Source organism: Ailuropoda melanoleuca, chromosome 15, assembly GCF_002007445.2.
Source record: "Ailuropoda melanoleuca isolate Jingjing chromosome 15, ASM200744v2, whole genome shotgun sequence".
NCBI lineage: Eukaryota > Metazoa > Chordata > Mammalia > Carnivora > Ursidae > Ailuropoda > Ailuropoda melanoleuca.
The window spans coordinates 20,439,301-20,463,835 of record NC_048232.1 but is presented as its reverse complement, the minus strand read 5'-3'; the positions used below and the strand labels follow the sequence as shown (position 1 = coordinate 20,463,835).

Sequence of the window (24,535 nt, the reverse complement as noted above, 5' to 3'; positions counted from 1 at the left end):
TGAAGTCTGTTAAAAACTTCGTAATATGGAGTACGTTTGACCCTCCATTCCTAGTGGGAATGCTTCCAGTGGTCGTAGCTCACTGGTGCCCCCTTGCGGTAGTCAAGCCACCTCACATTTTGTTGCCTCGGGTAAGACGCCTACCGTGAGCGAGGCACGCTCCATTTCCGGGGGGTGGAAACTTGACCTCTGGGGTTGGAAGGCATCTATTTCTTAGATTTTCAAACTTCTTCATTCCCTTTGTTGTTTGTTTTAGGCCAAAGAACTACCGACTTTAAAGGACAATGATTTCATTAATGAGGGCCAAAAGATTTACATTGATGACAACAACAAAAAGGTGTTCCTGGAAAAACTGAAAAAGGATGTTGAGGTAAGAAAAATCAATGTAAAGGACAGCCCCATGCTAGAAATGTCACCACTCTTGATTTTGAGAAGCTTCTTCAACCGTCCATTTAAATCTGCAGCCAAGGCAAAAACACGTATTGGACGTTATGAAAATCACATCTAAACAGGTGCATGTCCTGTGTGATCTGGTCTAGGAAAGAAGTGTGCTGCTTCGGCAGCTCCTTCCCTTAGATGATGGGCCTGATGTCATCTGCGGGGTGTCCTCACCCTCGGGTTGCCACGTTCTTGGTCGGTGGGGAGTCGGTGGGGAGCCGGTGCGGTCGCAGCCGGCTCACCCGGACCGCCCCCAGCGACCAGAGGGAGGTGCTGCCCAGCGATGACATTTTGTCACACAGCAAAGCGTTTCAAAAACAAATGTTGAGTAACTGTGTGAATCTGGGGTTTTCTTCCTCCAAACCACATCTCGGTGTTAGTAAGCACAGCTCCGGTCACATGGTGCTTAAACATTTCCACCAGCCTCTGTGAAAGCGGCGTCATGAGGCCCACCAAGCCTTACACGTGGCGGGACAGCGCAGAGGCTGTTCGTGACCCCAGCGTCACGGGGGATGGTTGTGACACACAAAATACTGTGTGAAAATGGGCTTTTCGTCTCTCGTGACGGAGGCTGTTTTTCTTAACTGCTATTTTGTTTAAGAATTAAAAATATACTTTTCCCTATCCTTTTGTTGATTTTAAAGGCATCCCAGCTCTCTTGTCAGACATCCTTTTATGAGTCCTTTAGAAATTAGTTCGGGGGAAAAAGATTTTCTGGAGATTCGTTAGGTTTATAAGACCGTGCAAAGAGAATTCTAATGTACACAGTTACTGAACAAAGGTTTTCTGAGTGGTTACTTTCATTCATGTGTAAGTGTGCTATACTTTTTAGTTTTATTTTTTTACTTGAAATACAGTTCCCCCCACACCAGTACAGCTCTGCTACTTAAGAGAGAGGCTTGAGTGGAAAGTTTTCTTTTTCATGTCATTAAGTAAAAATAATTAAAATGGCTCGAACCAAAAAATGAGTGTCTTGCATTCGACTGTATCCCCCGTGAGGACAGAGCAGTTTCACAATTTCCTTTTTGCTGTTCTGACATCTCTTTCATTGTAAGACACCCAGACTGACCGAGTGGGTTCATAATTATTTTTAGGTCATGAATTATTTTCATAAAAAATGTTTACTTTTTTTTAACCTACCTGGTGTATATACTTCAGTTAGAAGCTATATAGTGTTTATTTGTGAAGGATACAAGTGTCTACTTAAAAAAGAAAAAAATGTTTAACATGTAACATTTTTTTTCCCAGTCTTTCATTAATAAGCATTTTTTTCCCATGTTGCCAGCGATTATTGTTAGGTAAACGTATTAGGTAAACATTAAACATTAAACATTTCCCATACTCTGGTGCCAACTTGATCTGATAACTAAGTATTGTAGATAGACCTGCTCACTTTTGGGTTTTTATTCATCAATCAGCAGATCTCTGATCTTGAGAATAATACCAATTGAGCAATTATGGTAAATATCCTTTAGGGTTATGTGCAATTTGCCAAAAACAAAGCAAAATAAATTTGTTTCCATCGTTTTTTCTGTTGGCTGTGTCACTGGGTTAGTTAGACTCCAGATACAATGTAACAGAAACAGTTCACATTTACAGCTGAATTACGTAAGGATCCTCTCAGCCCTTTTGTTGTCTCTAATAATGTCGTTGATTAGAGGATTTGGATAGTTTAATCCCATGCAGGGCTCTCGCACTTAGCTGTTTTGTTGAAACAGAAGCAGGGCATAAAGCATTCTTTCATTAAAAAAAAAATCTCAATGGCTGATACAAGTATCTTTAGTTTTGAAATTCATGCAGAAGCATCATTAAATTTTTAAGCAGGTAATTATGGTGAAGTGGCTTGACATCTGATCTTGATAAATGAGACTAGAATTTAATCTAGTTTTGTTTTTTCATTAACACTGTGCTTTCTAATTTAGCTCACTGGCCTGTTTAAGTACAGTTTTCTGCTTCGGGGTGGGGGTGGGGACAACTCTTTGTTTTTTACTTAATGCTTAAGGTTCAGGTAGAAGATGAGTTTATAACAGCTCAGGAAGGAATCTATTTTTGTAGCAAAAAGAAAAGAATTGTCATGAGAATCTAGCTGCCTTTTTTTTCTGCAACTGAAACCCTGTTCTGTTCGTATATCCCGAAAATATTTCAATTCAGAAAGTTTTGCATGTAACTACGTATCGGTGAGCCCTTTTCTCTGAAAGACAGTGCTCTACGGAGAGCGAGAATCACTTCGGCCTTCTGGCCTTCGTGTTGTCAGCTCGGATCATGACAGTGGACGGTGGAGAGTTGGCACCCATTTTCTTGTCATTGGCTCACACTGGGAGCCCAGGGGCATCGGGGAGCCCCTACCACAGGGCATCTCAGCTGTCATGTCTATGGGCCCACAGCCGTGGAAATGGGTGGAAGGACGGAGGTGGGGGTGGGGATGGTGGGCCACCGACACTGACAGAGCCACTGGTAGAACCTTAACTCCTTTCCAGAGTCTTTCTCTCTTTCATTCATAACAATGAGTGCGGACATTATCCCAGTCTATGGATGAGAAAACTGAGCCCAGAGACTCTATAATTTGCTCAAAGGCACACAGCTACCAAATTCAGACTGAGATTTGAGGCCGTCAGAGGCCACGCTCCTAAACTGCCCTGCTATAAAACGCAAATTTAAAATGTTTGTGAGAACACTGTTGAGACTTTGTTTCCTGATGAACGCCCCAAAGGAGGATTATTATAACTTTTAACAAGTGATACAAGATAACTGTTAAATAGGGCTGGTTGGAATTTTAATTCTGCTTTGCAGATGTGTTAAGAGGTGGTAATTCAGTAGAACAAATGTGTTAATAAAGTTAGCAAAGCGAATTTCAATGTTGTGAAGGAGAGTTTATTAATGGCTCTCTTACCACATAGTTTTCTAGAAGGGTTTGTGACAGGACTCTTTAAAGATTCTGAAGAAGATTCTAGCTCAAAGATTTGGCATAAAGAGGAATTAATTGTGAAGGAATCAGATTAGGTGGGATATTCTGAAGAAAAAAGCCGACCAAAGGTCTGGCAGATTATTATTAAAAAGTTGAAAAGGAGGAAAGGCAGGGGACCTAAAGATTATAAAGATTTATAAATTGTCATGCTTTGAAATCTTACTTTAAAAAAATCAGTAAATTTGAGTCAGAAGTGTAAAGGGATAAACAGAAAACAGAGCAAATATGTATTAAGTTCCTTCATGTCAGCTGGAGGCAAACCCCAGCAGTGGAGCCCTTAACCCCTTCCCTCCTTTCCTTCCCCTCAACGTGGCGTCTTCCAGGCCATGGTCATTTTGTGATACCCAGCAGGAATTTCTCTAACAGGAATCTCGGGTTTATTGCCACATTTCAATCTGCTCTCCTTCCGAAGAGATTTAAAATTAAGTTTGTGAAGATAAGAGCTAGTCAATCTCTGGGCTTCTCCACGTTTCTCCTCCTGGCCCACCTCCCTTGAACCCGCCAGTGTGTGTAAGGTGTATATTTGATGAAAAAGTCTTTCTACCATAATAACACCACGGGCAGTTCTGTCACAGCCTCTGTCGTTACCTGCAAGGCCCTGTTTTCATCACCTAAACTACATTCTCTCTCTCTATTCCCTCCACCCTCCCGTATGAGCTTAGTGGTATTACCCCATTTTATAGTTAGAATAACTGAGGCTCAGAGAAGTGAACTCATTGTTCCAGGCACAGAGCTAGCAAGTGAGAGAAATAAGATTTAATCTCCCATCTGACTCCCAAACTTATACTCTTTCTAAAAAGATTTTCTGGTACTTTAAGTGAAGAGTAAAGGGATCACCCTTAGCAGCAAAACCTATGCTCTTCCCCACTCTGCTGTCCTTGGTCTTCCATTTCCCTCTCGGTGCCCTGGATCTGAAAACTTACACAGTACCCTCTTGGGACCGCAGCGGGTCCTTGATCTTGGGTGTGTCAAAGCAGCTGCTTCCCTGGAGGTGTGTTTTCTGTGTCACCAATGGTTTCGTTTGAAGCTTTGGATACAGAGCTGCCTTACGTGGAAGGAGCCTGGGCAGTGGTGTGACTGCAGAGCTCAGTCCCGGGAAAGGGTCTGGCACTGTGAGCAGACCGATGCGAGAGGGGACACTCGGGCCTGGAGACTTCTCCCCTCCACCCCACCCCGAGTGAGGCGGTCCAGCCCCGACCGTCATCCCTGCCCGGCTGGCCTTTGCGGGTTCGTAACACGCGGCCCCCTTCCTTTTGTAATAAAGCACACTTGAAAGAGTATCTGAAAGCCAGCCGGGTGAAGGTGGAACAGTAGACTTCCCCGTTCCTCGGAGCACAGACATGTGGTCAATGGTCTCATTGTGCTCCCAGGGGCTGCTGCCTCTTACGGTCTCAAGCAAAGGTTTTTTTGATGCCTTGTTCTGTTTTTACTTGGCTGGAGGGATTATTTCTTCGAGAAAGGGGTTCGGGAAATTAGGGTGAGTTAAGCAGCAGGCACCTCATTCACTCGTTCAATAAATATCAAGACCTACCATCGCTTCCTGTCAGGCAGGAGCGTGGTGAGGGCAGAAACAGCCAGAGTCCTGCCCTCACGGGGCTGCCACGTTCGGGGAAGACAGAAGTCGACTCACGTAGTCTAACAAGATACACGTGCAGCGAAGCCAGGCGTCCTTAGGGGAGGTGCGCTGGTCCATCCAAGCGCGCGCTCTGGGGATGTGGCCGAGGCAGGCATCGGGAAAGGCTTCCGGTAAGCAAGTGTTTCTGCAGCTGAGATCCGGATTCAGCTGGGAGGTAACTGGGTGCCGATAAGAGGGCCAGACGATGGGCCGGAACAGGGTTCAAGGCGGCCCGGGAGGTAATGGAACCAAACTGTCCTGGCCCGCTGGGCCATGTTAGAGTTTGCTTCGGCCCAGTAGGACATGGGATGCCATGGGAAGGCCTTCAGCAGGGGCTGGGCAAGACCAAATTTGCATTTGCAAAAGATCTTCCCTTCCCAGAGGACTGGGGGTCAGTTCGCAGAGCATCAATCTTTACCGTTTCCCAGGGAGCTTCCAAGGGCCCCGGGAAGAGCAGACCTGCCACGGGTCAAGTGCAGCAGGACTGGGCCCAGCCAAGCCCCCACCCACCTTGCACGCAGCACGCGCGCGCACACACACTTGGATTCGATGGGGAGATGCTGCCACCTGGTCATCAGTGTCCGCAGCTGTGCCCAGACCTGGGGGGGGGATGGGCAGAGGGGGCAGGCGCTGTGCTACGTGTGGGAGGGGGCGGTGCGGGAGACAAAGGAGGCACGGAGCCTGTTCTCTGGGAGCTCCAGCTGAGGTCAGCCCCAGCACAGCCTCCTGGGACCGATGGCCACCAGTGAGCCACCTGCCTGTCATACCTGTTGGGGGGGCAAAGGGTATGACTGGGGGTTTCTGATGCAGTGTTTCCCCGAATGTCTTCTGTTTCCAAATCACTAGGCCCCCGGGGCATTCTGAACGGAGGAGGAAAGCAGGCTTCGCGATGAAATCGGTGTGAGGCCTGCTGCTGGCAGGTACCCCTCACAGAGACTCCCAGGCCTTAGTAACTTTGGGAGGCCCTCCTCCTCAGAAACCATCTGATTTGTTTGACTCATTTTTTCCCTACTAGTGTTGCAAAGTGCAGGACTTGAGAAGAGCCGCCCTAATGCAGTTTCCAGAAGCAGAGCCTCATGCACTATGAAGAACAAGAGCTTTGAACTCAGGGTCCTGAATTCACCCCTTCTTAGCTTTGAGTCCTTGGGCAGCTCTTTTAAGCTTCTGAGCCTGTTTGCTGTCTTGCGCGGGGATCAGAATGCTCGTCTCAGGCTAGGCCAGCTGTCTCTGCACCCCGCACGGCCAGCTCTCTTCCACATCCGTACACTGCTGGGGAGCAGCCCGGGTACCCGAGATCCGGCTCCGTGGCTGGGTGGCTGGCTCTGTGTGGGTAAAAGATTCAAGCACTCCATGGAATTGTTACTCCCTCAAGAGGGGGACGCTGCCCACACAAATGAGTTCCTGGCCAAATGCGCCCTGACACCCAGCAGTTGCCAGAAGAATATGGCAGCGTGAGCAGTGTTTGGCCACTGGCTGAGGGAGGTGGCAAGTTGCTCTGTGAGGACTTGAAAAGGGGAGTTTGGGAAAGCCCATGGGAGGAGCAACAGCTTCCTTGGTCTGTGGGGCTCAGAACATTGATCGAAGGCTCAAGAACCAGCACTGTTTTGTCTGTTGTTGGCTTTTTTTTTTTTACTAGACTAAGTAACATCTTCATTTCTTTACGCAGCTGTACTGAGGTAGAGTTGACACACAGTATACATTTCATGTATCCATGGTGATGACTGATGTATGTATCCATTGTGAAAGGGTTTCCCCATCAAGGTATGAACACAACCATCACCTCGCATATTGACCTTTTTTGTTTTTCTTTCGGTGGGAACATTTCAGTTCTACTTGTCTTAACAAATTTCGATTATACAGTACAGCATTACCAACTACAGTCACCGTGTTATACATTAGATCCTCAGACCTTATTCATCTGATAGCTGAAGCTTTGTACCCTTTTATCGACTCTCCCTATTTCTTCCACCCCTCTCAGCCCCTGGCAACCACTTTTCTGCTGTTTCTAGGAGTTCAGATCACACACACACACACACACACACACATACACGCATGCACGCATGTGATATCATGCAGTATTTGTCCCTGTCTGGCTTATTTCACTTAGCATAATGCCCTCCAGGTTCGTCCACGTTGTCACAAACGACAGAATTTCTTTCTTTCTTGAGGCTAAACAACATTCCACTGAGTATACAGATCACATTTTCCTCATCCAGTCATCCACTGACGGACACCAAGCTTGTCTCCCCGCCTTGGCTAGTATGAATAATGCTGCAGTGAACATGGGAGTACGGAGATCTCTTCGAGATAATGATTCCGTTTCCTTTGGATCTCTACCCAGGACTGGGATTGCCAGATCATAGGGTAGTTCAATTTTTAATTCCTTGAGGAATTTTCATATGGTTTTCCACAATGCCTGCCCCAGTTTGGATTCCCAAGAGTGCACAAGGTTCTCTCTTCTCCCCATCCTCGCCAGCATCTGTTCCCTCGTCTTTCTGATACTAGCCGTCCTGACAGGTGTGAGGTGTAGCTCATTGAGGTTTGATCTGCATTTCCCTGGTGATGAGGGATGTGGAGCACCTGTCTGTCTACCTGTTGGCCATTCAGCACTGTTTTTTTGCCAAAGGGCTTGCATGCATCAATTTTTAAGTATAAGGTTTCTCCTACCTTGCTTACATCTCTAAACAAAGATTTGTGTGAATTTCTTTTTCCCCCTGAGCTTAAATGAGGAAGAATCAGCGTGGCCCAAGGGGATGCATGGTGGGAAGACAAGGAGATGGGAGCTAAGGAAGAAGAGAGCAGGCAGGTGGGGGCCGGGGCTGTTGAGGGACTGAAGGCATCAGGGAACAGGGGGGCAGGTCGTCTCCTTGTCTTTAAGGGAACGTGGCTTTCTCTTCAGCTCGGAGACCGAACTGCTTCCCAACGGGCTCGGGAGGAAAAATGGCTCTGCGGGTCTCCACAAATTGATTTCATTTCATTTTCAGCCCGAACTTCAAGACCTATAATTTCATATGCTTGCCCTTTGCATAAGGAAGTTCCATTTCCTAAATTCTACCCGCGTCGCCCGAGGCCCACCAGCTGCTGCACATCACTGGGGGGGGGGGGCACCAAGTCCTCCAAGAGTTGGGGTCAGGCGTCTTCTTGGGCCACAAGCCCAGGGTCAGAGCAGTCTTGGACCCTGTGCCGAGCCAGCCAGCTGGGTGGTAAGGGAGCTGTTTGGTTTTAGCCAGCAGACGGGCCACCACATTTTAATTGATCGATTAGAACATGTGCTTCAGGTCATGTGTCTGGGTACATCTACCAAGAAGAAAAGAAAAATCATGACCTGAAAAGTCAAACGAGACCTTGGCAGGAGGAGTAGGCTAACCCGCAGAGCTAGGTCACCGCGGCTGGAATGGGGGAAGGAGCGAGAGCAGGAACCCGGGGCCCCGAGCTGCTGCTTGGGAAGTGAGCCACCTTCAGGTTCTCCAGTCCCTGCTTCCATCATAAGGAAACCTGAGCAGGACAGAAGGACTGTGTTATTCACCAGAGCACTGACACGGGCATTTGCTGGCTGATTGGGACATTGGGGCTTTTACTTATTTGTGATGGACAGCATAATAATCCCCTCTCAACCCAGTGTGCTGAATTTCAAAGTGCTTTCACAAGAGACTCTGCTGGAAGCTACTTGGGAGGTCCCTGGTTTTTCCCATCAGCCAGTCTTAACTGTCGGGAGAACAGCTCTCTTCCCTCCTTCTTTCCAGTCCTGCTCTCTGCTCTTTGGTGTAATCCAGCCTCCATGTGATAAATGCATGCCTCCAGCATCCAGCTCGGCGTTGCAGGGAAAATACTACTAGCGCCGAGCCAGCCCAAGCGTGGGGCTACATTTCTGGCCAGAGAAGCTGCCCGACTGTGAGAGCATCATAAAGGAGGCTCCTGCCTGGTCGCCTCTTCGGGAGCCCTCGCCTCGTTTTTGCTGCCCCTTCCCTCACAGCGTTCTCCCACAGGCATTTTGCAGAGCTCGTTTTCTTCAAATCTGGGGTTTTGTCTAAGGCGTGACTGACCCTGTTGCCTCCCACCCTCAGTTTCTTGCCCAGTTAAAGCTCATGGACTACAGCCTGCTGGTAGGAATCCATGATGTGGAGAGAGCCGAACAGGGAGAGGTGGAGTGTGAAGAGAATGACGGGGAAGAGGAGGGGGAGAGCGATGGCACCCACCCTGTCGGGACCCCTCCGGACAGTCCTGGAAACACGCTGAACAGCTCGCCGCCCTTGGCTCCAGGGGAGTTTGATCCAAACATTGATGTTTATGGAATTAAGTGCCATGAAAGTAAGCGGAGTTATTATCCACTCTTTATCTGTGAAACGGTTTGATTTCTGCATTGTTTCCTACCGGTAATCGTAATCCCAGTTAGAAGTATGCTGCCTCCAGGACTTACTCTCCAGAGCCCCAGTAATTGATTCAGGGACAAGAGCACGTTAAGATGAAGTGTAATCTCTGTCTTTGAAACCTAATGTGATAAGGTCCTTCAATTTTTTGATGTTGAGGGAATAGAGTGAAGCCACAAACTATTTTATATATGCAACACCCATGTGCACACGCTGATGTACATGTAGGTAACATGCAGAAGGAAGGTTCGTGAATGTTTTTTCCTTAGCTAACTCTAATTGTGGCTCTAAAGCGTCAGGAATCTCTCCAGCGCTAGGTACATACGGGGTCCCCTCCAAACCTTACTCGGATACCCGTAAGGGCGGGTGTCTCATCACTACCAGCCCTTTCCTTTTCAGGAGCACCGAAGCTGGCCCAGGGTGTGGGATGACGATGTCTGATTTGCTGTTGTGTCTGTCCTCTGCTGAGTCAGCCCCTCCCCCCGCCCCACTCCCATTAAAGGGCCTGTGGCTCTCTTCTCTAGAATGAACGTAATCATAATCCTCAAAATCTGTATGACTGGGTATTTGAAGGAAGATTACCTTTTACCTTAGCTACTTACACATAAGAAAACCAAAATAATTTAGAGAGATGATAAATGCAGGCCTCTTATTTTTTGAGTAATAAAAATGATGGTTCATCATCGTTAAAAAAAAAAAAAATCTCATGGGGCTTATCAGCCAAGTGAGTTTGTGTTTTTTATTGTGCTCACCAAAATTTTATTCAGCACAGAAAATCAGATATAGTCAAATGTACTTTTCTTATTGTTTATAATGAAAACAGCATTATATTTGTGGAAATATGTAGAAGACGGATCTTAAAGAGGATATATGCCTTTATCCAGCTCTGATGCTAGACTCAATGAGAATTATGAACAGGCACGCCTCAAAGCCATGTGGGTTCTAGACCACCACAATAAAGCAAGTCGAATGAATTTGTTGGTTTCGCAGTGCACATGAAAGTTATGTCTACACTATACTATAGTCTATTAAGTATGCAATCGCATTGTCTTAAAAAAAACAACATACATATCTTATTTTAAAAATACTTTACTGCTAAATTATACTAACCATCATGTGAGCTTTCAGTGAGTTGTAATCTAATCACTGATCACAGATCACCATCAAAATATAATAATGAAAAAGTTTAAAATATTGCTAGGATTACCAGAATGTGAGAGAGACACAAAGTGAGCAAATGCTGTTGGAAAAATGGTGCTGACAGACTTGCTCGACGCCGGGCTCTGGGTAAAGAAGGCAATACCTGCGAAGCGCGATAACACCGCAGTGGTAGAGAGGGATTAAGGAGCAAAATTACCTCTACTTGTTGTATTTTAAAAATAGCATGTTTCTTTACACCAAGGCAATACCTAATGAGTAGGAAAAGGCAGATTAACAAAAAAATGAAAACAATCTTCCCCTTGGACCTCCACTGGTAATATTCTGGGGTTATACTTTTTTTTCTTAAATTGAGAGAAAATTGGGGACAGAGTTCAGCTATTTAGCAGGGATATGCAGGAGTTACATAGACTTTTTTTTTTCCAAATTACTATTTTATTAATTTTTTTTAATATTTGAGGAGAGCTGACACAGCATGCTACGTTAGTCTCCGGTGTACGACACGGGGATTGGACAAGTTTATCTGGGATGCGGTGCTCACTGCCGGTGTGGCGCCCGTCTGTCACCACCAACACCCTTTCCATCTCACTGCCTGCATTCCTTATGCTGTGCCTTTTTCCTCAAGCCCCTGACTGATTCATGCTGTAACTGGAAGCCTGTCTCCCCCAACCCCCCTCCCCCACTTTGCCTCTCTCTCCACCCCACAAAACACAGGAGGGAGTAAAAAATAAGGTGTTTTTTAAGAATGTTTGAATGGCAGTGTACGTGGCCTTTGTTGTCAGACCCCTCCGGTCCGTGCCCGAATCCCTCCCCCTCCAGCGGTGCACTTCCAGGCCGTGTCATCGGTCCCACAATCATTGCTCTCGTCCCTTTACAGACTCGCCCAGGAAAGAGGTGTACTTCATGGCAATTATTGACATTTTGACTCATTATGATGCAAAAAAGAAAGCTGCCCACGCCGCAAAAACTGTTAAGCATGGCGTAAGTATCTCCGTTTGGTTTCCTTCTCTGCTCCTGGGGCCCTGCTGCGGTCTGTGTGCGGGGCCCGGGTCTGGTTGTCTCCTTGCCACCAAGCTGCCCAGAGCCCCTCCGTGGTTCTAGTCGCGTGGGCGGTCATGGTCGGAGTGCGAGGCTTAGAGGCAGCAAATGCCAATAGCTCACGCCAGCTCTCCCTACGCTTTGGGCAAGTCACTTAAACTCAGCGGCTCGTCTTCTTTTTACACACTGGAGATAGTCACAGACACGTGCATCTCTAGAATCCTGTACTGATTCGCTTTTGTTGGGAAAACGCTTCAAAGATAAAAGTGAAGACAGCTAAGTGTTTTCACATGAGTCCTCAAAACTGACCTGTTCAGAACGGAAGCACTCTTCTCTGCTTCACACGCTTACCGAATATGCAGTATTAGCTTTCTTTTGGCACAGTGAACTGTATTTTTTCTATTACGGAAATCTTTTGGGTGCAAGACCCAAGTTTCATACCATGAATTCTTCACCTTTATTGTGCTTGCTCTGAATTATCCCTATTTGCGCATATGCTGACCTGTTGAATTCTCCGCGACAAGCCTGTGACGGATACAGTGTAGCCCTGCTTATGAGCTGAAGAAACTGAGGAAGAAAGCCTAAGCGGTATCCTGTCAGGGTCACAGCACTAGAAAGTGGGAGAAACAGGATTGCTCCCCGGAACCTCGCCCAGCCCCCGGCTCTATGCTAGTCCCATCACCCTGCCCCACCGGCAAATCCCACCTGCCTGGTCCAGTTCGCAAGTGCTGTGTACCCACTGTGCTCCTGTTGCAGACATTCGCTCTGGCTTTCCAGGCGGTGCTAAAAAAGCCAGAGGCCCCATCCCAAGAGAGGAACTTGGGCCTCGGCTTGTTCGTACGGAAGGAGAGGCGCCCCCCAGTAGCGAGTGCACCCAGCCGAGATACGCCAGAACGTAACCTCGAGTAAAGGCTCTTTTTCTGTATTTTAAAATCAAACAGCCTGTCCTCCCAGCAAGGGAACCAGCCTAAAGCCATATTTTGTTTGCCCAAGAAACACTTTCGTTACATCATCAGCAACCATTTATGGTATTCCTACTGTGTGCAGAGCAGGGAAAAGAGCTCCCCCACCCCACTGCGAGTGTCCGAAATCCCGTACTGGCCAGAAAGGAAAGCACCCCGGAGCTCTCGCCCAGCGGCTGGCATCGCCACCTTCAAAGCCGCGTTTATGAAATACGCACATGCCCGCGGCACCATCCCCCTTCCCTGATTCTGAGTCCAGCTCAAGGAGTTGGGGGAGGTCGTGAAAAGGCTCTGTAGTAATTCTGATGCTCACCTCTGATTGAGAACCATGGGGATACTGCAGAGACGGAACTGGGTCAGAATCCCCATCATCCCTATTTTAGCTTTCCCAGTTGTGTAACCTTGAGAAAACACTCTGGAGCTTAAGGGCCCCAAGTAATAAAGGAGTCCTAACACCTTGCTGATGGGGTTGTGCGAGCAGGCTGCGTCCTGGGGAGGGGCTGTGTGTCTGCGCCCACCCCTCCTCGCACGTGCCGCAGTACCGCACACCATGTGGAACTGGACATCGACCGGAGCAAGCATGGCTCCATTTTAGTTTCCACTGCAAGACAGCAGCTCGGCTCCACCATACACCACGTGGCCTAAGACTGTGTGTACAGTTTGCAGGAGCAAGACGTTACTCTTAGCCAAGGAATGTTGTGTCAAGCTGCTGCTGGGAACTCTTCTCTGCCTTCAAGGCCTGGGCTCCTCCGTGGAGATCCCAGTGGCCCGGGCCAGGCTAGGAAATTACAGGTTCCCCAGTGAGGATGGGTGTCTAAAAACAGCACGTGGTGACTTCGTAAAACTGGCCCTGCCCCCTGCAGCTCAGGAAGCTGGCCGGTAACTACATACCTTGAGTCTGGTCGCCAGAACTGCCTCCCTCCCGTCCTGGGAAGTCCCCCGCTGAGCCTCCCCAAGCCCCCCCTGCCTTGCTCCAAGCAGCTCTGTGAAGGGGAACAATGGCACCCCTGTGCCCGGTGCTGAGGGAAGCCCGCCCCGTGCCCTGGGGGGAGGTGCAGTCAGCAGCCTGATGTCTCACCTGGCTGTGGGGCCAGCCGACACAGACCCTGCTGCTGCGGCTGCCACCTCTCTTTTGAGCGCTCTGCCACTTACCTGGGTCCTGGAAAAGAAACCCCGTCCTATGTCCTGGTCACTGGAGTCTCCCTTTGGCCAAACGTTGCAGTTGGTGGTACTCTCCAGGGATCTCCGGTCTGCTCTCCTGAAAAACAGCAATATTGTTCGTGTGCCTGGTGAACGTAGGCCACGCAGAGTCCACTGTGTGACAGGAACATCCCAAACATGGCTAGTTCCTTTTTTTTTTTTTAAGTTGCCGCAGTCCCAGTGTGATAACAGCATGTTACTGACCCTTCACCTCACTTTCACACAGATTCCCAAGAACCCTGATTCCTGAGACACAATAGCCAATATATTTTATGTTTGAAGAACGGAGGCAGAGATTGGAAGATTATTAGCTTTGTATTTAGCTGCAACTGGAAATTGCTATGGAGACTAAGTAGTAATTATATCGATATTCTTCTCCTTTACAACTGCCTAGGCGGGTGCAGAGATCTCGACCGTGAACCCAGAACAGTATTCAAAGCGCTTTTTGGACTTTATTGGCCACATCTTGACGTAACCTCCCACATGGCCTTGGACGGACATGAGCACGGGAAGGACCGAGGTGGCTTCGGTGTAGGAGAAATGGAAACCAGACTCAGTGAAGCACACCTCCTCGTTTACATCTTCAGGCCAAGATGACTGATTTGGAGGCTACTCGCTTTAACAGCTACCTGATATTTCCCAGCATCGTTCTAGCTATTTCTGACACGTGTGCGTGCGTGCGTGTGTGTGTGTTTGTGCGTGCATGTGCGCGCGTGTATGCGTGTATCTTAAAAATTAATTAATTAATTAATTAATGAAAACCGGTCAGCTTCAGTCAGAGTGCATTTGGGCAACAACCCTCTGATTCCAGCTGTGGATGGACGGATGGATGAATGAGCACATGCGGGGGGAGGGGGCGAAGGAAATGCATGTCAGACCAACCATGTTGGCATCACACGATAAACTGTGGATCAGTTTATTTTTTGAGTTGAACGATGTGACAGTATTCATAATAATAATGAAGATAATAATAATGATGATAATAATGATGGTGATTAAAAGGAAAAAACTTACTGCGAATGTTACATTTCTACCACGCACGCTGACACTCCTTAATAGTTGTCCCCCAAGCCCCTGGCGCTGGGTGGGGGAACCCTGGCTCAGGGTTCTGCCTCCCCATGTCGGGACTCCCGGTGTCGGGGGACAAAGGCCCCTCCTCCAGCAAGAAGCTTATGCCCCTAATGACTCTTGTCCGTACGTTTTCACCTCAGTAAGTTTGTCCAGGAAAACCGCTTACTTCTCTTTTCTCACCTGGAGCTTCTTCACCGTTACGCTCTTATGTTGCAATACAGGGATTAATGCTACAAAGTAAAAATAAAGCTTACCTGAAAAGTGCATAGTTTTGGGCAATGGTATCTACATCTCCTACTGTGGGAAGTGAGCAAAGCATTCGAATTCTGAATTCTCCTGTTAACGATGGCAAATCTGAATTCTAAGTTGTTTATGTTTCACCATTGGTTAAACAGTGGTATTTTGTTATGAATTACCCCTTTAACTGAAACCCTCAATTTTACTGTTTACATTATTAGGAAAACAGGGATATTTTTGAATCTAAAAATTTAATGTACAGCATGTGATATTTGAAGTTTACATGTAAAGTCATTTTACAGTGTAGGTGAAATAATGTTTGTCCTATTTTGAAATGTATCCTGCAGTCATGTGTTTGGGTGAATGTTTTCTTCAAAGCACATGGTAGGCAGTCTTATACAATAAAAGGGAAAGGGTTGTTTTGTTTCCTCCAGGTGTACATTTATCAACCTGATGATTTTTTTTTTAAATGTTTAACCCAGATCTGGTTATGTAAGTTCATTGCCCTAAACTGTGCGGATTGTGTTTTAATCAGTTTATAAACTTCCAGCACCGATCATGTATTTACCAACTTTCTGGCATTTGCTGACAGGAGTCAAGCTAGAATGTTAGACTTGCTCAGAGCAGGTCATCAACTTCACACTGTGCTAAAGCTGTGCCTTTGAGAGTCTTTGTTTCAAACGTGAGACGACGTTTGTGGGCAGTTTCAGAAAAGGAAAAAAAAAAATCCCCCTATCGGTGATTACTTACGACTCCGCAAACACCCCTGCCATACCGCCTCTTCAGGAGCTTTACTTCAGGGCTTAGCAAGACTGCAACGGTGCCCATGGGCATGGGTTTGCTTCGGAAAACATGAGGGGGAAGCACGTCGGGGTCTCTGGAAGCCGGCAGCGACGCCATCCCATGACTGGTCACTGACTTCACCCGGGTTTGGGAGCCGCGGTAGGTGACGTTCTCGCCGCTGTGACCTGGTGTCCAAATCTGTATTGTATGCATTCAAATTAGTTGAGACTGTGATTTGGGACCCCCCCCCCACCATTCAGTCCGGCATCGAGTCCACTTCAGTGTTCTAAGTGACACTGTGGTTTCTTTGACCCAAGACTACAAAAGTGAGACCCTGAAGTAAAGATAAGGCACACGTACATTATTTGAGTGACTATTTCCTTTGTGGCCAGTCTGTGTATGCTTTTAGAAGTTTACAAAATGCTTTATTTTTTGTCTGTAACAGTCTCTGTCGTTCGTTTGTGTCGATAAACCGTTTGGACAGAGTGAGGAAGTTTGCCTTGTATCTCCTAGTGCTAACCATACACTCCGGGCAGGAGCCAGGCTTTACGAATAAAGCACTTTGATGACTCACAAGGTGGAGCTTTCGTTCCTCTCTCTCTGTTTCTCTCTGTTGCAAATAAATTTTAAGTCCTCGGTACTAAGACTACCTGTAGCTGATCCTTGAAGAAGTAAAAGTGAAACTGAATCTTTTCACTCTCTAGAGCTTTGCCTCCAACCTGTGAATTATTTTACTAGTAAATAATAGAAAATTCCCCACCAAAATGGACTTACTGCAAGATGGACAGGCAGAGAAAAGAAATCTCTTCAGTGAATACCCTACAAAGTATATTGTTTTATTTTTAATTTGTGCCAGCCACAGTTCTGTGTCAGTGTGTTTCAGAACTTTCCTGGGCTACCGCTGATGGACGGAAGGCTTCCTGATGGCATCCTGTACTGTCGTGGGTGCCTGGGCAGCAAACACAGTCCGTGTGGCTCCAGTACTTGTTCTGAAAATGCGTATTTGTTCTAATGCAGTTGATCTTTTGAGGGAGTGATCTGAGCATCCTGTGCTTTTCCCATTTACTTGTGTGCACTGTGGTCCAACGGAACGTTAGACGGACACAGCAAACTGTACCCAGCTGAACTGTGCCACTCAGGAATGCACAAGACACCCCCCCAAACATCACCAGCTCCCCCGGTGCCTCCCCATGTGCGCAGCCGCACCGGGCGGCCTTCAGACCACCCCCCCTCTACTCTACAGCAGTCGCAGAGATGCAGTCCTTCCAAGGCCTCTACCACGGGCGCCCTTCAGTCCTTTTCAAGATAACCTGCCGCATTTATTGGGNTGCGCAGCCGCACCGGGCGGCCTTCAGACCACCCCCCCTCTACTCTACAGCAGTCGCAGAGATGCAGTCCTTCCAAGGCCTCTACCACGGGCGCCCTTCAGTCCTTTTCAAGATAACCTGCCGCATTTAGTGTTTATATGTTTCCTGACCATTTAGCAACGCTTAAAACTATACTGTTTTTATTACGTCCCTCTTTTTTTTTTAGCTGTTATCAGTGGTGAAGTTTTGGGGTGCTGTGCCCCTTTGTCCCAGTATTCCCATGAGCTCTGTGGGTTTTATTGTGCACACAGCAATGATTTAATTTCCTGGACTGAATTCACATTGGTCCCAGAAAATTGGTTATTGCTAATTCACAAAAGGACAAAAACTGATAGGAAGGATTCATCCTTGATGCAACGCTCCTGGAAATAAGTGATGAAGGGTTAAATGCAAATGGACTAAGAACTGTGGATAATGAGGTGGTAACGGATATAATGTACACACGGATATAATGTACACACGTATATAATGAAATGGTGTAGTGAAGAGAAGGCAAGGCCAAGAGGGGGAAGATAGAATTAAACCCGGGAGTTCTGCAAGCCCCCAGCCACTGCACATGAATGTTTAATGAGCACAAAATCAGTGGTCATGGTCTCTCCTGCACATAAAAGCCTTCTTCCCATTCGCGGAATAACACCCCCATCTCTTCCTCCCTCCCCATCTTAAACAGCACTTTATTCAGCTCCAGCCACACTATTTGGAGCTGCTATGTTACAAACAAAAGTTACTCTCCCTAAAGGGCAGAAACTTCTGTGCCTTTTGGGTTCCCACGCACAGCAGTGACGCGCACAGCAGCCCGCACGCAGTCTCCTGCTCATACGCCCAGCGAACTGCTTTCTTGAAACAGCTAGCACATCAAAGAGGCACTCCTGGTGAAAGTGGCCCCGAAGCCCAGGGAAGTGTCTCTGGGAAAGTACAGCTGATAAGTTACCTAGAGCGACGACTGAAAGTTCTCTCATGAAAGGCAGCCCTAAAGCCTACAGTTGGGTACCTTTTCATCTAAACCGAATGCCCTTCAGAAGTTTGTTTTAGTCTTGGTTTTGTGATTTGGTGAAACTCTTGCCAAAGGGCAGTTAAATGCCAGAGTCTATAATTTTCCCTCACTCTTACACACTTGTGTTTAGTTTAACTTCTTAAGAGAAGGGACAAGAGGTTAGGATTTCTCAGAATCCAGTGTGACAGCTCCGTGTTACAGAATCCCACACTTCGTACTGGAAGAGGTGTCAGAGATAAGGCAAGCCTGGCCCCAGAAGCTAAGTGACTCGCCCGGGGTCACAGGACAGTTAACAGCAAAGCCAGGGCTGGCACTCTGCGGCAGCTCGAGATTGAGAGTTGAGTGCTTGAACGATGGACCTCATACCCGCTGGGGACGCCCGAGACCTCACCAGCCACCCTCCCTGTGTGAGCGCTCCTGTCCCGAGTCCCTTCCGCTGTGCTCTGAGAGCCCTCACTGGCATGCGGCCTCCCGCATTTTATAACAAATGTTCTACATAGTTCATTTTATGAGAGTTAATCTATATAATTCCACTTCTATCATTTTCTCTTAGTCCGACAGCTTTTCATGACTGTCACTTGACATTTTAAATCAAGGGGTATCACTTCTGATGAATGGCCAGTTTGGAAAACACTGACTTAAGTGGTTAATCTCTCCCACTAAATGAATCACTGATTTTAAATATTTTTTGTAATATGCTGCTTTCTGTCTCTCTCTCATCCCACCTCCCTTTTCTATACTTACAATATGCAAACAAGGTAGCTTCGTACTGATTAGAGCAGCGGTGAGCAAACCACAGCCTGAGGGCCAGTCCAGCCCACCACATGATGTTTGTAAAGTTTTACTGAAACAGCTACACCCGTTCGCATATTTTCTATTGCTGCTTTCAAACCCCAGTGGCAGAGCTGTGACTGAGACCTGACGCCCATAAAGCTTAAAACATTTACTACAGCCCTTTGCAGAGAAAGTTTGCCGACCCCTGAAACAGCCTCATTTGAGTATCACAGAGTAGTTTCTGCAAAACCACGGACTTAGCTACAATTGCTCTATTATCCACAGAGACCTCCCTCAACCTGGAGTTGCTGGGATTTCCTTCATTCTTCTACTAAAGCTGCTGCAACTTAATGACTGCCCTCAGTTTGTACTGAAGTTATTACTGCCATTTGAGTTTGTCTGAATAAATTGCTATGGTCATCTTAAAGCACCATCACAGTCACCAGTGGAGCTGACTATCTGAGAAGTCCATTGACAAAAGGGGCATTAACTTGAAGTCATTCAATCACTTTGTTAAAGTCCTATAAAAACAGATGACTGAGTTCTTCAACATGTGACATTTTCTTAACAACTTTAAGAGATTCATATACACTTTAAACAACCTTTTTTTGGTCTCAGTATTAGTTAAGGATTCTGTGGCAACTCATATGTGCTGCTTTTACCTAGTTTTACCAAAGATGATAGTACTAAAATATAAGAATTTGGTCAGGGACTGTGTTTACCTAACATTTTTTCCCCTCCAGCTTCCTGGCAGTCTGGGGGTGAATAGCTTATTAGCCTGTGGATCTGGTGCCTTAGAGAGCCTCAGATATTTTCCCCCAAAGTTCCAGAAGGGAGCTTCTTCCTACTTTGGTTGAACTTACACATCTCCAAACCAAGGTTTGGCCAGGCAAAATGAGGGAGTTTTCCATTTAAATTCTGAGAGTAGAGCTCATCCTTCCGTCCCACTCCACTCCCACTTTTTGTCCAGATGGTAAAGTTGATTTACAGAAAATCAGCAGGTCTTTCTAAGTTTCTAAAAATAAGTAAATAATCACAGACTGAGGAGAGCGTGTTATTGCAATGAATGCAGATGCAGCGGAGGCCATGCAGAGCAGGGCATCTTCACGCTGGAAGCACAAGGCTCCCAGATCAAACCCTGAATGTTTAACTATGAAGCCACACATTGTTTTCTTTTACTATTTTCCTACATGGGCTTAGGAAGTTAGCTTTTAATTAAACAAAATAACATAAATAGAGGACTGCCTCTTTTTACCAAAAATAAGCAGCAGCAAAAATGCCAAAATATACAAATGAACTGTATGCATGGATCACGGCGCTGGTGGACCAGACAGACTTAGGGACATCTGGAATTTGCTGACTGGACACACATCCACTGTCCCCACGTGCGGTCGGGGTAGGATACATGTGTCATGGATATATAGATGCTCTTGGCTTTTGGGCCTCTAAATGCTGTTATATAAAAAGGTTTTTAAGTCATCAGTGTGATGAAATTTAATTTTGACAAATTAAAGTTTATCAAAAAAAAAAAACACAACATTGACTCAAGGGTCTGTGTTGTGCTAAAGCATTTTCCTTCACATTCTCTCACTTAAACCTCACGCACATAGTTTTATCTTTATTATTCTTTCGCAGCGAGAAGACTGAGACTCAGACAGGTTGGTAAACCCTCTGAGGCAGTAAGTCACAGGGCCAGCTCTTCAGCCAGGTCGTCTTAGTGTCCCTTGTACTGCATCAAGTGTTCTTTGCACTGTATCACATCTCAAAGTTTCCCAAAATATTATATCACATCTCGAAGTTTCCCAAAATATTCGATGCCCTCAATTTCCTCCCATTTAATGCACATGGAGTCAAACTGTCACTATAACTTCGTACTGCATCTGATTTGGACAGTCATGGTTGTCTTGGTTTCCCCCAGAGACCCCATGAAAATACCTAATCAAATACTAGTCTAGCTGTTGCTGGGAAGGTATTTTGTAGATGCAATTCAAGTCTATGATCAATTTATGTTAACGAAGAAAGATTAGTGTAGATGACCTGGGTGGGCCTGATTCAATAAGGCCTTAAGAGCAGAACTGGGGTTTTCCAGAAGAAATTCTACCTGTGGAGAGCAGCTCAGCTCATGATTGAAGAGTTCTAGCCCACCCTTCCCAACAGCCTGCCTGCTGGTTTTTCAACTTAAGCTAATAATCCCTCACAATCATATAAACCAATGCCTTGCAATAAATCACTTAATAAACAGCTTTGACTGGTTGTGTATTTCCGGCAGCACCCTGACTCACACCAATCTTCCAGAGCTCTTTCAATAATGGGAAAAGGAATGGTGGAATAAAACCCTCTGAAAATCCACTTCTCCACGGAAGTAATCAGAACACTTGCAAAAATTGTCATCATTAACTTTTTCAGAACTCTGGATATTAGCCAAAAACCTGCAGCAATCTGAGGAGCTTTTATTCAAGAAAACAACTGGATCTCGGGAAGAAGTGAGAGTTTCATATTTTATTTTACTTCTTCCCAGATAAACAAAACCCGAAAATTTGTCACTAGCAGATCCTTCCTATGTAAACACTAACCAAAGTCCTTCAAACTGAAATGAGGATGATGTCAGCAAGATAGTGGAGCAAAGCCTTGGCCCCTCCGTCCCCCAACAAACACCAATTCAGCAACGATTCAGAGAGAGTCCCTTTCTGAGAAATCCAGAAACGAACTGAAAGGCTCCTGCACCCGAGAGAACAGAAAACCAGACTCACTGAGGTCAGTAAGGAGATTCAGGACACCTTCTCACGGGAGTCCCTGCACCCAGCAGAGCACCCCATGATCAGGAAGCATCCCCTCAGCTCCCTGCTTAACCCACAGGAACGCAGAGGTTGGTTTATGCATCCAGCACCCCAACTTTTCCAAGAGGTCTCCCCAGAAGCCTAGCTTTTATCTTGCCAGTCTTGGAGCTCTGACAGGCCTGGCACAGTCAGCTGCCTGGGGAAAAAAGACACAGCAGCTTGGGCTAGTGGATGCCATAGACCCTCCCCCTGCCCAGTACAGAGCGAGTGGATGAAAAATCCCTGTCTGTTGTCAGCTGCCCCAAGGGAGGAAAAGCGTTGATTTTTATGCCCACCCCAATTTCTCCAGGGCTGCCCAAAGAGCTAGTAACAGTCTAACCAGTTTTGAATCTCTTGACTGGTCAGCACAGTCTGCTTGCCTAGGGGAGAACAGAGATGGTGGTTTGAACTGATCGATGCCATGGCCCCCCACACCCCTGCTCCGCACAGAGCAAGAGACAAAAAAGACAGCCGCCTGCAGTTCCCTGAGGAGGGAGAGTTGGTAGAGGTCCCCACAATCTGTAACTGGGCTGAATGACAAGGGTCTTCTGTACAAAGCCAGCCCATGAAGGAGGAGAGGTGCCTGCTTCATCTAATGCATGGATACCAACAGAGTCAAGGACGACGAACAATCAGGAAAATATGTGCCAAACAAAGGAACAAGACTTATATCCAGAATTCATAAAGAGCTTTTACAACTTGACAAAGAGACAAATTTTAAAATGAGGAAAGAATTTGAATAGATGTTTCTCCAAAGAAGATATACCAGTGGTTAATAAGCACATGGAAAGATGCTCAGCATCATCAGTAATTAGGGAAATGGAAATGAAAGCCATAAATCACTTCACACCCACTAGGATAGATAGAATCAGAAAGACAGGCAAAAGCGAGTATCGGTGAAGATGTGGAGGAACTGGAGCCCTCAGAGTGCTGGTGGAAATGTGAAATGGGATACCACCACTTTGCGAAGCAGTCTGGCAGTATCTCAACTGGCTAAACATAGGTGACCATAGGACTCAGGAATTACACTCCTAAGTACATACTCAGGGGAAGGGATGCATTCCTTCTGGAAGCCTGAGGGGAGAATTCCATTCTCCAAAGCCAGCAGTGTAGCATCTTCAAATTTCTCTCTCCAACTCTGCTTCTGTCATTACATCTCCTTTTTGATTAAATTAGCTAGTGGTGTATTTTGTACATCTTTTCCAAAGCACCAGAATTTTGATTAATGGATTTCATCTACTATTTTCCTGTTTTCAATCCCATTAATTTCTGCATTTACCTTTACTACCTTTGTGTGCTTTCTTTTGGTTTTATTGTTCTTTTTTCTAGATTTTTGAATTGGGGATCTAATTCACTTATTTTCAATTTTTAAATTTAATTGATATAGGTTTTAGGGCTATGAGTTTTTTAATGATCACTGCTTCTTATATAGAGACATTTTAAGTATGTAACTATATAAAAGTTGTAGGAATATATTCTTCATTTAAGTCTTTTCATTATGATCTTTCAGATTCTGTAATTTTTGTGTATATTTCCCTCATAACCCAAGAGATTAACAGAAATTTTTAAAAATTTCCAGGTGGAAGTGCTTTTTTGTTTTTAGTTTTGTTTTTAATTTCTAATTTTATTGTATTGTGTTCAGAAACTGTTAGTAATACTTCACTTTGGTGAAACCTGTCAATGATTTCTTTGTGCCCTAATATATGACCCCTTTTCAGGAACGTTCACGCGGTCTTTAAAAGAAGGTATATTCTCTATTATCAGGGAGCAGTGTTTGAGCCAAAGGATCCTATGGCCGAGGGTGCACAATTCACTCTAGTGATGGCGTTGTCTTGGCTCCACAATAACTTCATGCCCCAGTTTTTGTTTCCCTGTTCAAGTTTATATACACGTTCCCGTGGCCAAGGGCCCCCTCACCGCCATCGCACGCTGTGACCTGACTCTCGACGGCACTCGAGAGTTGCTCTGTTGCCAAATCAATATCAAAGTTTTCACTCACCTCTTCCAGATGACCTACAAATGGAATTTTCCTGTAGTTTTTAACATCATGCACCTGGCCAGTCTGCGTGATCTCACCCCCAATGAACGACTCCCATACCGGGAAACACCCGGGGTGTCCCGTGAACTCAGCGCCCACAGAGCCGCTCTCGCCCACCAGCCCCGAGCAGGTCCTCGCCACCATCTTGCGCGGCTGACCCTTGACCCGGCGCCGTGCTGCGGCGCCAAGGGCCCTCGACGCAGGCGCGCTCTTACTATCTTAATAGGCATCCTTTGACTTGCGTTGTGAATACCGCCACATACACCGTGTTAGTGTACTTTCTTCTCTCGCTCCTTTCTCTTACTATTTTGAGTTACATTTTTTTCTACATTTTCAGATTATATCATCTTTATATATTATTCTTTTACCCATAATTTCACCCTTATTGTAACCTTGGCACTGTGATTGTAGGAAATGTTCTCCATCAGTCCTTTTGCCAGTTTCCCCCAGTCATCTCATACTGGATAAGGGTCACCCTGTGGTACAAGAGCAGACAAGCTTTCTCACTGAGGAACCTGACGGTAAATATTTTGGGCTCGGCGGCCATCTGTCAGAATTACTCAGTCTGCTGTTATAGTGCAAAAGCAGCTGTAGACAGTACATAAATGGATGGATGTGGCTATGTTCCAATAAAACTTTATTTACAAAAAAGGATGGCCGGTTGACTGAGCCCTACTGTGTTAGTTAAGTTTACATGTCAATTAACCTGGAT

The 24,535-nt window shown here is 46.2% G+C and overlaps 1 protein-coding gene across 1 annotated transcript in view; it reads left to right on the top strand.

The window, feature by feature from the left end:
* The window catches only part of PIP4K2A (phosphatidylinositol-5-phosphate 4-kinase type 2 alpha), a 183,485-nt gene extending 167,075 nt beyond the window's left edge, over positions 1 to 16,410 (top strand). Inside the window, exons 7-10 of the mRNA XM_002913152.4 lie at positions 257 to 370; positions 9,083 to 9,326; positions 11,421 to 11,524; positions 14,138 to 16,410. Coding sequence (XP_002913198.1) covers positions 257 to 370; positions 9,083 to 9,326; positions 11,421 to 11,524; positions 14,138 to 14,218 — 543 coding nt within the window. The 3' untranslated portion in view covers positions 14,219 to 16,410. The remainder of the gene's footprint in view (positions 1 to 256; positions 371 to 9,082; positions 9,327 to 11,420; positions 11,525 to 14,137) is intronic.
* The last annotated feature ends 8,125 nt before the right edge of the window (positions 16,411 to 24,535 follow it).